A 14,873-nucleotide genomic window follows, 5' to 3' on the forward strand; every position below is an offset into this window, starting at 1 on the left:
CTGTGGCTGGAAGAACCAGTGCTGGGTCAGGCTTCTGGGGGAGGGGGTAGCCTAGCTACCTGCCCTCTGCTGTGAAGCAGTGGGTGACACTGGACACAGCTGGACACAGCTGGGCTTTGCTGTGGCCCAGCCTTGGCCCTGGCAGCAGCCATCTAAGGAGTGAACCAACAAGTGGGAGATGTGTTTGTGTGTTTGTGTGTGTGTGTATAGCTCTGACTTTTAAATAAATAAATAAATCTTTAAAAAAAAAAGTTTTTTAAGAAAACTGCTATAATGATGATGGTGTTAGTTGTCAACTGCTTTCCTGTTAGCCACAGCAGTTGGCATAGGCTCAGGTATATAGCACCATATGTAGCAAAATACTCAGTGATGGATGAAGTCTCCAGCATTTGAGATTTTCTTCCTCATACACTTTATGTCTTTTCTAAAATGTTTCTAAGCGTTGAGTCCATTTTTTCTTTCTTTTTAAAAATTAACTGTTGGATCAATTCAACCAACTCACCAACTCAGCTTTGCTTACTTTCAGCTTCTACCTCCACATCAGGCTTCCTGTTTTCTAACCACTGCATTTTAAAGTCATCGGTTTTCCTCAGAGTATTGCTTTGGTTGTTTTCCTTTCATAGTGGCTCTCTTAATACCTGAAGTGTATAAAACGCTTAGCAAAGTTTGGCCTCCATACAGGTTTGCTCTCTTTCGTCTCATCCTGTATTCAGCCAGGTAAGCACTGCTTTAGCAAACCCACCTTGTATTCCTCTCCCCTCTTGCTGTAGGAACTCCTCTGGCAGGGACCGGATCTGGCGCTCACACCGGTCACCTCACACCCCACCACGTTCCCATGACACCATGCAGTGCTTTCAACAATTCCTTAATCCTGTGTCTCCTTCCGCTTCCTACAAGCCGCTCTGGAACGACGAGCGGAAATATAGTCCCTTGGCAACGGAGTTCGTTTTAGAAGGGGGCGGGGACAGGGCGGGACTTACGGGAGGAAGGCACAGGAAGTTTGGGAGTCCTGCACTAGGATTGGGTCCAGAGCTTCCGGGAGGCGGGCTCAGTTGGGCGGAGGGATTCTTCTTGAGCCCTGCGCCTCCATTTAATTCTGAGAAGCGGCGCGGGCGGCAGTTGCTGTGGTTTCCTTGCGGGAACCGCTTTGTAGGAGGCTCGTGTATGCGAGTGAAGCGGTGAGTGGCTGCAGATCGAGAGGTTAGGATCTCAGGGTTCCTTCTGAGGAGCAGGACCGGGTCCCCTGCTTTCTCTCCGCCGCTCCGCGCTCTGGTCTTCTCCGAGGCCCAGGTTGCCTTCGGGGCGGCTGAGGAGAAGGCCGCCGGCGAGATGTTCAAAAACACGTTCCAGAGCGGCTTCCTCTCCATCCTCTACAGCATCGGCAGCAAACCCCTGCAAATCTGGGACAAAAAGGTAAGGTTGCGATGGCAGCAGCTGGACGGGGAGCAGGGCCGCTTCCTCTCAGCGGCCTGGAGCTGGGGCTGGGGAAGTGCCAGCGGCCGGCGGTGCCCTGTCCACGTAGGGACAGCACATGGGGTGGGCGTGCCGGGGCTGGCCGCGTCCTGTGGCTGCGAGGTGATTGGGACAGCTGTCTCTCACCAAAAGCTTGACGTGCTAAGGGACCACGGTTTCCCCATCCGTGCGGTGGGGGCCCGTCGTGTCCCCTCTCCCAGCTTGAAATGCAGAAAGCCAAGTGGGCTGGCTCCAGCAACTGGGTTCCACAGCAGTATGTGCCGATCTCCAGGCCTGGGCGCTGGATGCAGAGCCTTTGTTCCCGCCATCACTGGAGAGGCACCGCCAGAAGCACCAGGGCCAACCTCGACCTGGATGGGCTTCATTCCCTCCATCTCTTCCTCCCCACCCATCCCAAACACAACCATGGCCTTTGCCACCTGTTCCACGTTCTGTGTGACTTGAGGGTCTGTAACCATGCCCTTCCGTGTTCAAATTCCACTTTGGGAAAACTGCAAAATTATAGCTAAGTCTTGTCTGGATCCTCAAGCTAAGATCCAAGCGCCAGCTGTGTTGTGTTTGCACAGGCATGCATGAGGAGATGTGGCGGTGCCAGCCAGGTGATGGGCCTGTCCACTTGTTGGAGCTGTTAAAAGTAGGGTGTCACTGTCTGGTAGTTGCTGCACATTTTATGGATTTGGTACTTGGCTCTTCACGGAAGTTCTCAATTATCAGCCCCTGCCGTTTGTTGAATATAAGTTAAGGTGGGCACCGAGTGTGGATGCCAGGAAGTTTAGGATTAGCCTTAATCTCTTTGAGTGGAATGGCAGAGGAGCATGCTACACAGTATTGATTTGACAATACATGTGAAATAGTCTGAATAGACAGTTTATAGTGAGCAAAGCCAAGAATTTTGGGTTTCGTCTCAGAACAACTTCATATCTTTCTGTAATAGCCACGGATGAATGCTTTGGGCCATGGAGAGGTTGGGAAGGAATGCACACAGCCTTCTACCTGACCAAGCCCCCAGATGAGTGTGGAGGATGAGCGTTTCAGGGTCAAGTGCAGGAGATGGCTGAAGGGTCTGGTTGTCATAAGGTTGGGCCTTTGCCAAGGGGAGAAATCTGACTGGTTGGTGTCTCTGGCACAGCCAGAGCTAATGCCAGGAGTGTCGCATGGGGCAACAGAGACTTCCCATTTTTGCTACATTGCTAAGGTTTTCAGCCTTGTGGTTTTGTTAGCAGTGAAATAAAACATGGTCGCTCCCAAATTGTCTCTACTAAGAGAACCCTAAATGAAGACACCTAGGAACTTCTTAAGGGTGATGGCCTTGGTGAACTTGCATCTGAAAGAGGATGGAACTTGGCTTCGGAAGAGAGGTTGTGGGAGCAGGTAGGAGACCTGTAGTTGTGAGCTGCACTGCAGTTGTCCGTTCTTGCCCTGCTCAGCTCAGTCCTGTGGGGCGCCTTGTTTATCACATGCAGCCTTTTGCCTGGTCAACATGTTTACACCCGGAGCATAGAAGCAAAGTAACCATGGTGCATTGTGTCTCTTAACAACGCCACTAGAGGTGGATGGAACCCAGATGACATAAGCAGGTGTGACAACATTGTTACGTGGAAGAGCAGGGCAATGTGACTTAAATTGAACAAATGTGTCAGCAAAGAAAACGGGATGAGAACAAATCCTCACAATAGAAGGTAGTTTTCTGTTTCTATTCACTTCAGTTGAAAATTGGCTTCTGTGTTTGGGCGGGACTGGTGCAATGGCTCACAGGCTAATCCTCCATCTTTAAGCTTCAGCATCCTGTATGGATGCCAGCTTGAGTTTTGGCTGTTGCTCTAATTCAGCTCGCAGCCTGTGGCCTGGGAAAGCAGAAGAGGAGGGACCAAAGCCTTGGGATCCTGTACCTTCATGGGAGACTTCTGTCAAATGAGGAGGCAGGGAGGATAAGCAATAAATGTTCAATTCTGAGCCTCCTTATTACTAATAGGAAAGTGTCTAAGGATGAGTCCCCCTTTCCCCACCAAGGCGAAGGAAGGGAGAGTCTGAAGCCATATTCCTAGGCTTTGCTGTCCATGTGCTTTGTTGTTTCACGTCTTCAGAAAATGTTGGGAATCTAGGCCAGTGGGGAGTATATACTTTCCCAAAGATCTGTTGAACAACAGGTGTTGTGTCGACTCAGGAAGAAACAGAGCTGGACAGAACATCTTTCCTGCACCCGCGGAATAGAGCTGAGTTGTGTAGGGGAGAAGAGGACTGTCTGCACTTAGCTAGACATGATCTTGACCCTTACCCTGACATACCTGTTACCCCTGGTGCCTATTTTTAGTTACTGTTTGGATTGCACAAAGCTTTGGTCTCATTTCTGAGTTTATACAGAGAGGATTTTTGTTTGGTTTCTAAGAAGAATCACAGAACATCAGGTTTGGCTTCTGTGTACTCTATCCTTACAAGCCTGAGAGGTCAGTGTCCTGCCCACAGTGCCAGTGTACTTGAAGACTGCCCATTGTGGGTCTGGCTTGCTCATGATGTGTGCAACACCTGCAGTTTACACTTCAGGAACTCACAGTCTGGAGGGTGGAGGAAGAGCCCTTCTGCCCCTCCCATCCCATCTCATTCTTCAAGTTTCCACATTTCCCTTGAATGTACTCCTATGGTACTCAAGATCACACTGTGTCACCCTCTGCATTACAGGCTCCAGAAGGAAAAGTAGTAAGTTATCTTGAAGCCCTGATGTGAGGGTATGACCAGACACCTGGGGTTTTGCATTCTGGCTGTACTATCTTCTAGTTGTGTGACCTTGGGCAAGTACTTAATCCATCTTCTCAACAAGATGAAAGGAAATGTATGTAAAATGTTTGGCAACAGAGTTATCTTGTGCAGTAGTGTGTAAGGAACTGAGGGTTTATTTAGACTAAAATACGTTTATAACCAATCCCAACATTCAGGTGCCTATGAAGAGAAAGTACATACAGCAAGACCAGATTTCAGGAGGTAGACTAATTTAATCCTTGTAACATGGTTTCCCTGGTTCAAAGCCCCTAACGCAGCTCTAAGACCATCTAGTTCAGGGTCCAACGTGTGTATCTAATTCTCACCTTACCAGCTTCCTCTTAGCAGTAGCCTCCTACCCAATAGGAAGAAGTTCTGTTCTCGCACTTCCAAGTTTTTGTACATGCTGCTCCATATTCTGGATTCCCCTCACCTCCATTAATCTCTAGGTCACACTCAGAGAGGCACTTCTCCTGGGGTTGGTGTTGTGGTTCAGCCAGGTTAAGCCACCACATGAGAGAGACTGGCATCCTGTGTGGGCATTGGGTCTAGTCCTGGCTGTCCCGCTTCTGTTCTGCCTTCCTGCTAATGTTCCTGGGAGGACAGCGGACAGTGGCCCAAGTACTTGACAGACCCAGATGGAGTTCCTGGCTTGTGGTGTCAGCCTGGCTTGACCCTGGCTTTTGTAGCCATTTGAGGAGTTAACTGGCAGATGGACAATTTCTCTTTCTCCCCTTCTCTCTCTCTTCCCTTCACTCTCTCTCTGTAGCTTAACCTTTGGCTGCACTCTTTCTTCCGTTCTTCCTCTCTCTCTCTTTTTCTCTCCCTCTCCCTCCCTCTCTCTCCCTATTTCCCCCGTCTCCCCCATCCACCCTCCCTCTCTCTTTCTTAAGATGTATTTATTTGAAAGCACTGCAGAGAAAGAAATAGAGAACCATCCATTGGTTCATTCCCCATATGGTTGCAGTGACCAAGGATGAGCCAGGCTGAAGCCAGAAGCTTCATCTAGGTCTCCCACATGAGTGACAGAGTCCCAAACCCTAAGACCATCTTCTGCTGCTTTTCTGAGGCCATCAGCAAAGAGCTTGATCAGAAGTGGAGCATATGGCACAGGAACCAGAACACGGGATGCCACTCTTACAGGTGGCAGCTTTACCCACTGTGCCGGCTCCATTACACACTATTTCTTGAAAACAGGACTGTTTTAAAGTCTTCAAGGCACTGATTTAGAAGAAACTAGTTTTGTTTCACATTCATTTAACTTCTGGGACTAGAAATAAATTTTGTATTTATTTGAAGATTCCTGCTTAATGTAAATGTTACTTATTGTTTATAAGAAGAGTACCAGGAGATTCTATTCCCACATCTCCCTGTGTAAAGCATTGTGTACAGCTGTCTTTATAAAACACATAGATTAAGCTCTCTCCTCTGTAAGTCGTTCCCCTAGTGCAACAAACAGCCTAGGGCAGGGCAAAACTAGAAGCCAGGAACTCACTCCAGGTCTCCCATATTCATGGTAGGAACCAAACTATCTTGGACATCACCTATTGCTTCCCAGGGTACACATTAGTGGGAATTGGGCATGGAGCCAGGATTCCAACCCAAGCACTGCAGTGTGAGATGCAGACATCCCAAGCAGCTTCGTAACTCTGTGCCAGCCTGTGTTCTCGCCCTTCACTGGTAATGTCCTGAAAGGCCACCAGGTGAGGCTGCTGCTCCTCCATCCTACAGGCCTCTAACTTGTGCCTCTCAGCTGCTCCGGTTTCTCCTCCCAGGCAAAATCCCAGAACCAGAGGCCTTTGTTGTAGCTGAAGAGTGTTAAGAGTCCTGTTCCCTGTTCTCATCTTTAAAGTGAACAAAATATCCTTCTAGAAAAACAGTTCTAAACCCCGGATTTTCACCAATAAACCTTATTGGTGACTGTTGCACTGTGAGTTTCCTGTGGTAGAACCCAATGCATTTGGACAGAAAGGCCATAAAAGTCATTATTTTTCTAACTCCTTTGGGTCAGTCAGATACTGTTCCTCCCTAATCTGATAATAGCTTTTCTGGCCATTGGACAAGGGCTTGGGTTTCCCCCCACACTGGCCCTGTCGGGCACTTTTAAGAAGAGGCTGGCTAGTGGTGCATGTTACTGCCCCGTGCTGATGGAGGGTTTATTTTAGGATGCTCAGAGCACCTGCTTGCTGGTGGGCTCCCGAGGATGAGGAGCCGTTGACCAGCAGGGCACAGGCATGGAGTCAGCTATGCCGAGGCAGCCCCACAGAGGGCCCCCTCCATCAGTTTTCTGACTTGGAGCCCATCCCTACTCCAGGGCAGAAAGCTGCCTGCTGAAATGGACAGCTCTCCAGCTTAATGTAAATTGGAACATGTGTCATTAGGACAAGGATGCCAGATGGCTGGGGTGCAGCTGCCTGCCAAAGGGGAGTGGGTGGAGCCAGAAAACTGAAAGTAGGGGCAGGGGGGGAAAGGAGTGGCTATAGCTCATGTGTTATTTTTAAAGCACTCAAAGAAATAGAGAGCCTTGGCCAATTTCCTCCCTATCCCTGTAGTGTTTTTTCCCCTCAGTTTGATCTTCCTCCCTGGGGCTTACATTAGAGAGAGAAAATCAGTGTTCTTCATTCGTTGCCCCGGCAACCATGGAATGCCTGGGTGAGATGGCCTTGGAGGTCTGGTGCCGTCTTGGTGTCTGCAGAGGCTGCAAAGGACTCAGATTTGTAGTTGCCAGTAACCTGGGTGCTGTAGATGCTAGGGGATGTTCTGTGTGTGAAATAAAAGTCCCACAAGATCAGCTTGATGCTGTTTTCAGAGAGTCAACCTTCCTAGGCATTCTGTGATCATGGGAACGTAAAGAGTGAGAAAAAATGGACAAAATGAAGAGAATCCACTCTTTCTGATATAGAGCAGAAAGTGAAAAACCTTTTTTCATCCTGAGCAATGAACTCTACCTGGCTCATTTTCTCTTTATCCCAGAGGCAGCCTTGTCCATGACCCCTGAAGGGAAAGGAAGTGGCTGCTTGATTAACAAACCCTGATCGTGTATCTTGTCAGAAGCTGATCTGAGCGGAAGGCTTGCTTCCTGGAAGGCCTGTGTGGCGTATAGCAGTGACGACCACTTTGCTGGGACAGTCAGCAGACCTTGCCCATGGAGCCTGCCCTCTTTCTCCCTGGGTCCTAGTGTTGGAGTCTACCAAAGTGGCTCAGGGCATTTCCTACTCTCTGTGCTCTAATCTCTGATTAACTGCCTCCCTCCCCTCCCCCCTTTTCTTCCAGTGTGTATCACCTTTTGAATTTAAGAATGGAGAAAAATTATAATTCACTGGCAAATCAGTTTCTTCTAGTTTCAAAGTTCTGGAAACCTGTGATATGGGAAAAGTCATGGTTTTCATCTATGGGGGCTAAACTTTGTCTTTTGGGCAAAGCCCTGTTTAGTGTGTCACTTCACCAGTCAAGTTCACATTCTCGAGAGTCACAGACGTGCCTTCATATGCTGCCTTGGCCCAGCACGCACTTCTGCTGCAGATGAGAATTACATCTGGGGACGTGCTTATTCTCCAGTGATGCCGACAGCAGTCTCTTAAGGAAGTTACTGAAAGTCCAATTAGAAGGAGCACAAATGTACAGGTCCTGAGAAGTCTCTTCCAGCTTCCAGCGTGTGGGTCTCAGGCAGAGGGGAAGGTGCTGTTTTCTTCTGCAAAGCCGTATGGGTCAGATTTGCTCAAGCGGCCCTGAAGTCATTTGTGAGAAACCCTGAGGTGGGCAGGTGCAGATCCCCTGTCTGGTCGTCCCTTGGATTTGGTTGATCTTCCTATGGCCAAGGAGCCCTCGGGAATCTGGCCTGGGAGAGGCGGACACCTGACCTCCAGGTCAAACTTTCAGACAAGGGTGACTGCATAGCAACTTATTGCCTCTTAGCAGCAGTAATCCTGCTGCCTCCATTGCCTCTTTTTTTTTTTTTTTTAAAGATTTCTTTTATTTTTATTGGAAAGGCAGATATACAGAGAGGAGAGACAGAGAGGAAGATCTTCCATCCCATGATTCACTCCCCAAGTGAGCGCAACGGCCGATGCTATGCCGATCCGAAGCCAGGAGCCTCTTCCGGGTCTCCCACGCGGGTGCAGGGTCCCAAAGCTTTGGGCCATTCCTCCATTGCCTCTTAATCCTTTAATTTAGATATCTATTTGCTCTTTGTGGTGTGCATCTTTTTTTTCCCCATGATATTTTTATTTGAAAGGCAGAGTTAGAGATCTTCCATCTGCTGGTTCACTGCCCGTATAGCTGCAAAGAGGCTGGAGCTGAACCTGTCTGAAGCCAGGAGCTGAGAGCTTCCTCCGGGTCACATGGGTGCAGGTCTCTGAGTACTCAGGCCATCCTCCGCTGCATTCCCAGGGCTCATGAGCAGGGAGCTGGATCAGATGTGGAGTAGTGGGATTCAAACTATCTCCCATGTGGGATGCTGGCTCCCCAGGGAGAGGCTTAATATACTACACCATGGCGCCAGCCCTTGCCTGTGCATCTTTTAAAGAAAGGATGTTTATGTTATGGGGAATAATAGCTGGCATGTTCCAAAATTAGCAATTGCAGCTTGTTGGAATCCTGTCAGCTCTTATCTCTTGGGCTGCACCTCATCATTTGGTAATTATTTCTTGATGAATTTCTTCTTCACCATCAAGTCGGCCTTATTTTCCTCAGAAAATGCAGGAGGCATATTACCACATTGGTTGGAACCGTGTATGCAGAGACAGTGAGGTGGGCAGCACTGGCCTTTTCTGTACAGACTTGCGCCTTTGTGCTCGTAATCTCCCTTGGCCGGAGGCCCGGAATTCAAAGCAGGAGGGCACTGCAGGCCGCCAGCTTTGTTGGAGAAGCCTTTCAATGTGACGCTTGTGTCTTGAGAACCGAAGGAACGCTTCATTGAGCGAGCTTGGGGGGAGGCGGGGGACCCATCCAGCCCAGCATTCTGCGCCTGACAATGGGCACCGAAGGATGTTGTATGGGAAAGCGTCTTTCGTACTGGCAATTTCATGGGCCTGGTGATGTGCCCCAGGATCTCCGGCTTTCTTTAATAGTCTGCAGTGGATATGTTTCCAGGAATATTTTCAAAGTCCTCCTTGAACCTGTTCATGTGTGCCAGCTCTTAGAGTGACAAATTCCAGAAGTCAGCACATGTTTGAATGCTTAGCTTACGCCTAGCATAGTCTAAAGCTTTGTAGGAGACAAAAACGATGCTTAATGCCTGCTGCCTGCTCTCCCTTGAGCTTGCATTTTCTGGAGGAGACAAGTCACAGTTGCTGAAGAAGGCCGGCAGTGATGTCACTGTCCCTGGGGGCACAGCAAAGCACACTACAAGTGGCTCAGCCTCACAGGAGCCGAGCTCACAGCAACCAAGGTCTGAAAACAGACTGTCATTGTGTTCGTCATTCATGTTGAAAAATACAACTCTCAGACTCAACACTGTTCTCACCCTCTCTGTGCAGACGTCATGAGAGGCCAAAGGTAATTGTGAGGCTGATGAGGGAAGAAGAAGTTTAGTTAGTGTGCTGCTGTCTTCGGGTCTGACAGCCCAGCCAAGGCCATTCTTACCCCTGGAAGATGTTTGTCTTTCTGATGTCTCCTGTTGTAAAGCTGGTGGATCTTTTTCTGGTATTAGTGCTGAACAGAGCAACCCCATCTCCAGAATGCCTTTGCCCATCTCTGCTCTGTTCCAGGCTTAAGAGGTTAGCGCTGGAACCCAGCGTAATAGCCTAGTGGCTAAATCCTTGGCTTGCAACAGCTGGGATCCCATATGGGTGCTGGTTTGTGTCCTAGCTGCTCCAGTTCCCTTCCAGCTTCCTGCTTGTTTTCCTGGGAAAACAGTGGAGATTGGCCCAAAGCCTTGGGACACTGCATCCATGTGTGAGACCCTGAAGAAGCTACTGGCTTCTGGATCCTGGCTTTGGATCAACTCAGCTCTGGCCATTGCAACCACTTGGGGAGTAAATCAGTGGACGGAAAATCTTTCTCTGTTTTTCCTTCTCTCTGTATATCTACATTTCCAATAAAAAATAAAGAAGTCTTTAAAAAATAGATTTTAATGCTGGAAGTTGCTTGTCCTTTTCTCAATGTGTAGAGAGAAGGCGTTGATCTGAATGTTGATTCTTGCCCATCATTGTTCCTCCTACATGTGCAGCAGATGATACAGAACAATGTAGGATCAAGTGCTAAATTGTGTGGTCTAGACAATGAGAGCCAGAGAAGCGAAATCAGAAGAGGTCAATGTGGGCTGGTAGTGCTAAAGGAAGCATCTGTATGTGGCTCAGTGGTGGCTTGAGTTCATACTTGAAGAAGTAGAAAGTTCTGGAGAAGTTGACAAAGCAGCAGAGTAGGAGTGAGCCAAAGGGAGGAAGATTTCACTCTTTGGTTGCTATTCTCCTTCTCCATCCTTTCTAGCCAAAGAAGCACTTGAGGCAGCAGAAAGCCTTAGGGTCTGTTATTAGCAGGCCCCAGGTGCCAGGGTCCACATTACTAACACAGAAACAGCGCTCCCTAAGCTTTCTGTTGTCATTGTGAGGCTTAAGAGGATGGATGCAAACACCCTGTGCGTGGTACTTGGTAAATGCTAGCTGAATCCAAACAGAGTTAATTTCTTCAGAAAGAAATGTATCCTGATTTCTAGGCTATGGAGTCACTTGGAATTGCTGTGGTGGCTGAAGCGACCCCAGATAGAAGTGACAGCTTGGCATCCTTATACATCAGTTCAACACACTATGTTCCCAACTTCTGCTGTCCACTTGGCCTTCTGTGGTTTTTCTTAAACAGTCCCAACTTAACCTTCCACGTCTTTGCAGGATTGTCAGCAGTTACTTCAGAACTGACCAATCTAACTTGCTTCCTTGTAGGTGCGGAATGGCCACATCAAAAGAATCACTGATAACGACATCCAATCCCTGGTGCTAGAGATTGAAGGGACCAACGTCAGGTAGCTTGCCAACTCTGTTTTCCCAGAGCCGGTGTTCTTGGTGGTGGGGTGGGGGGGATAGAGGGGATGTTAGTCATGAGGATTAAGAACACAGACTGTCCATGTGAAGCCAGCTGTGCTCCAGGTCACTGGGTCCCCAGGTTGTGGTTCCCTCACTTGTGGAGTGGGCAGGAAATGGCCCACCTCCATGACAGTAAGCTTACTGTGAGGATTAACTTGGCGAACATGTGTGTAAGGCGCTTAGACCCATGTTTAATACACAGTAAGCCCTCTGTTAAGGCGTTGCTGTCTTGTTTCACCAGGGGGGAAGGGGTGGGGAAACTGGTTATCAGGGGGCCTGTGGTTTTCCGTGCCCTGGTGGTCCTAGTTTTGATTTTCTAGAATTTCAAGGTTCTCTTGGCTCAGAATTAAAGTCTTCTCTCCTTGAGAGAACTTCCTGAGGGCCAGTGCCCCCACTGGCTTTGTGTTTCAGAGATTTTATTGTTGCTGTCCCACCCATTTTTTTCCAAGCATCACTTGCCTTTGGGTTAAGGGAGATGTGTCTGAATCTTGAAGACCTGCCTTGCAGTTGACCCTCTTTTCCCATATGTTCCTGCTGTGCGTAGCACAGACAAACAGCAAGCAGATTGGTATTTCCTCCCTCTGCAGCACAACTTACATCACATGTCCCGCAGACCCCAAGAAGACACTGGGAATTAAACTTCCTTTCCTTGTCATGATTATCAAAAATCTGAAGAAATACTTCACCTTTGAAGTTCAAGTAAGTAGAAGTGCAGGATTACACACACTGCACTCTCTGCCACAGAGCCTTTCAGCTGAGTGGCCAGGCGGCCCCACAAAACAGTCTGCGCTCTTCAGTGTGTGTCCTTGTCTGTGTGTCTGGCGGTAGGGTGCACTTTGGTATTAGTAATTGAAATGGAAGGCTAGGTTTTAGACAGAAAGCACCTAAAATCTAATCAATAGCTATGAGATGGGGCTAATGTTGTGGCTCAGTGGGTTAAACTGCTGTTTGCAACACCAGTATGCTGTATGAGTTTTAGGTCAAGTTCCCACTGCTCCACTTCTGATCTAGCCCCCTGCTAGTAACCTGGGAAATCAGCAGAAGATAGCCCGGGTGCTTGAGCCTCTGTGTCCATGTGGAAGAACTACATCGAGTTCCACCTCCTGGCTTCTGCCCTAGCCATTGTTGCCAATTAGAGAATGAACCAGTGGATGGAAGATTCTCTAATCAGTGTGTGTGTGTGTGTGTGTGTGTGTGTTTTGTCTCCTTTTCTCTGTAACTCTGCCTTTCAAGTAAGTAAATAAATCTTTTAAAAAACTTTACTACATATGTAAGGATTAGTGCAGTGTTCATGTGGGGTGGGGTAGATAATTTTTTATAACTGGGTTATCTGTTTTCTTTCTCTCTCTCTTTTTTTTTTCTTGGAAGTAAAAAATGTTTATGAAATTATTCCATGGTCTGAGAGCCTGCTGGATATGTCATATGTCAGAAGCAGCTGGCGTTGTCTTAGCAACAAATAAGATCAACTTGCAGCTCCCAGGCCATCTGCATCCGCTGTGTGGCCTGTGTCTGGTCTGGGTGCTTCCAGCTGAGTCTCTGCCTTGGGAAACTGAGCTGAAGGGCAGGCCAGGGCATTTTGCATCTGCCAAGCCGGAGCCAAGTGACTCTTCCCTGTGCTTTCCAGGTGTTAGATGACAAGAATGTGCGTCGGAGGTTTCGCGCAAGTAATTACCAGAGTACCACACGTGTGAAGCCCTTCATCTGCACCATGCCCATGCGGCTGGATGATGGGTGGAACCAGATTCAGTTCAACTTGTCCGACTTCACCCGGCGAGCCTATGGCACAAACTACATTGAGACCTTGAGAGTTCAGGTACTGCCTGATGTCTCAGGGTCATGTGGGTGCATGCTTATATGGACTCATGGCGTAACAGTGCAGGCCGCGGGTGCATGGGTCCAAGTCTTTCTGGGGCAGGGAGGAGTGGAGGGGAGAGGAGTGCTTAGCACTTGCAAAGTCTCCAATTCACTGGGCAAGCGCAGCCAGCCAGATCCTCCTGCCTGATTCTGTACCTGGACCACGCTGAGAAAGGATCTCAAGATGGGGCTTGGCCATGGCCCAGAGAAGGGACCGGACTGCGCCCTCATGGTCAACCTTGCCTCTGCAGATCCACGCCAACTGTCGCATCCGGCGGGTTTACTTCTCCGACAGGCTCTACTCTGAAGATGAGCTGCCGGCAGAGTTCAAACTGTATCTTCCAGTGCAGAACAAGGCCAAGGTGAGCCCACCTTCCGGGGTAGGGTGAGCCAGGGCTCTGTGGCCATGAGGGAACGCTTGGTAAAAAGCATGGTATAGAGCCTCTGACCTGGCGTGTTATGGCCTGGGAAGATCTCCAGTCTTCCTATAGCCTCAGGCATGAGCCAGCCTCAGGTCCCTTCGAGTGACCTGCTCCTTTGAGTGAGTGAGTGAGTGAGTGAGTGAGTGAGTGAGTGAGCGAGCTACTTAGTTGAAAGGCAGAGTGACGGAAATTGTCTATCTGTTGGTTCATTGCCTCTAAATACCCACAAAAGTCCCAGGGCTGGGCCAGGCTGAAACCAGGAGCCAAGAATCCCATCATGGTCTCCCATTTGGGTGACAAGAAGTCAAGGACTTGAAAGGTGGTTCCCAGACATATTAGAAGAAAGCGGGATCAAAAGTGGAATGTCTGGGACTTGAACCATCACTCTGAAACAGATGTGGGCATCCAAACTGACAGCTAAACCTGCTGCACCACAATACCCATCCCATTTTGTAACAACTGAAACTGAAGCTGCTTTTCTGTTTTTGTTTTGTTCTGTTTTCCCTCCAGCAATAACCGAAATACAATTGAAGGACTAGACCTTGGACCTGACCCTTAGTTCATAAAGGAGGCTGTCTTGGAGGACAATGCAAAAAACATATTTATATTCATTCCCTATGCTATGATTCTATTAATTTGCTGCTTGGTCTCCCTCATGGATCCCGGTGACCATGGCACAACTCCGTGACTTGTGTTGTAAGTACAGTGGGCTGAGCACCATGCTGCACAAGGGGCTGCTGGAGCTCACCCTGCTGCTAGCCCTGGCATGGTAGGGTGACCTGGTCACCTTGCATCACAGAAATAAAGAGGTCCTATGAGGCAGTTTCTGATGAGTTGCTCTTGCTGCGGCTCTGTGGTGGTATTGTAGCATCCCTATCCCTGTGAGTGCTGCAGAGCACTCATCACCTGGAGCAGAATAAAATGCTGTCTTGTTGGTTTGTAAGTTTGTCCCTGTTTGCCTTCTTTCATGCTGTTGTTTCTCTTTTCCTTGTGATGTGAGACCAGAACTATTCTCAGTGAGCACTGCATATAGTCGCACCATGAATGTGCAGGGAGATTTTAAAGCATAAGACAGATCTGTACTGATTTGGGAGCAAGGTTCCATATACACTAAATGGGGAAACACACGAATAGTCAGTGACCAGGAGATCTTCTCACCAGGAGCTAGATCCTAAGTGGAGCTTAAGACACAACAGTAGCTTGTCCCAGCTGCTCTGAAAAGCCTTGAATCAGCATTGAACCAGCTCCCTGTCTCCCTGTATGAGGAGAGAAACATTTCCTTAAACACCAGAGAAATGAAGAGAATGGGAGCTGAGCATTGCTGTTTGTTGTTGTTACTGTTTTTAGATTT

At 48.6% G+C, this 14,873-nt stretch overlaps 1 protein-coding gene across 1 annotated transcript; it reads left to right on the forward strand.

Moving 5' to 3' along the window:
* Nucleotides 1-1,081: 1,081 nt before the first annotated feature.
* Nucleotides 1,082-14,465, forward strand: CFAP20 (cilia and flagella associated protein 20). The gene is made up of 6 exons (XM_040982623.1): nucleotides 1,082-1,413; nucleotides 11,106-11,185; nucleotides 11,834-11,945; nucleotides 12,871-13,059; nucleotides 13,352-13,462; nucleotides 14,033-14,465. Exons 1-6 carry the CDS (start codon nucleotides 1,330-1,332, stop codon nucleotides 14,036-14,038), a joined length of 582 nt encoding a protein of 193 aa, XP_040838557.1. The 5' UTR covers nucleotides 1,082-1,329; the 3' UTR covers nucleotides 14,039-14,465.
* The last annotated feature ends 408 nt before the right edge of the window (nucleotides 14,466-14,873 follow it).

This window comes from Ochotona curzoniae, unplaced genomic scaffold, assembly GCF_017591425.1.
Source record: "Ochotona curzoniae isolate NIBS_2020 unplaced genomic scaffold, NIBS_Ocur_1.0 contig_3622, whole genome shotgun sequence".
NCBI lineage: Eukaryota > Metazoa > Chordata > Mammalia > Lagomorpha > Ochotonidae > Ochotona > Ochotona curzoniae.

What these genes read in the sequence shown, in the direction of transcription:
- CFAP20 (XM_040982623.1), top strand. Translation starts at nt 1,330, where the DNA reads ATGTTCAAAAACACGTTCCAGAGCGGCTTCCTCTCCATCCTCTACAGC. An exon ending in ATTGAAGGGACCAACGTCAG is followed by an intron (nt 11,186 to 11,833) that starts GTAGCTTGCCAA and finishes CTCCCTCTGCAG; the next exon opens with CACAACTTACATCACATGTC. An exon ending in ACTTCACCTTTGAAGTTCAA is followed by an intron (nt 11,946 to 12,870) that starts GTAAGTAGAAGT and finishes TGTGCTTTCCAG; the next exon opens with GTGTTAGATGACAAGAATGT.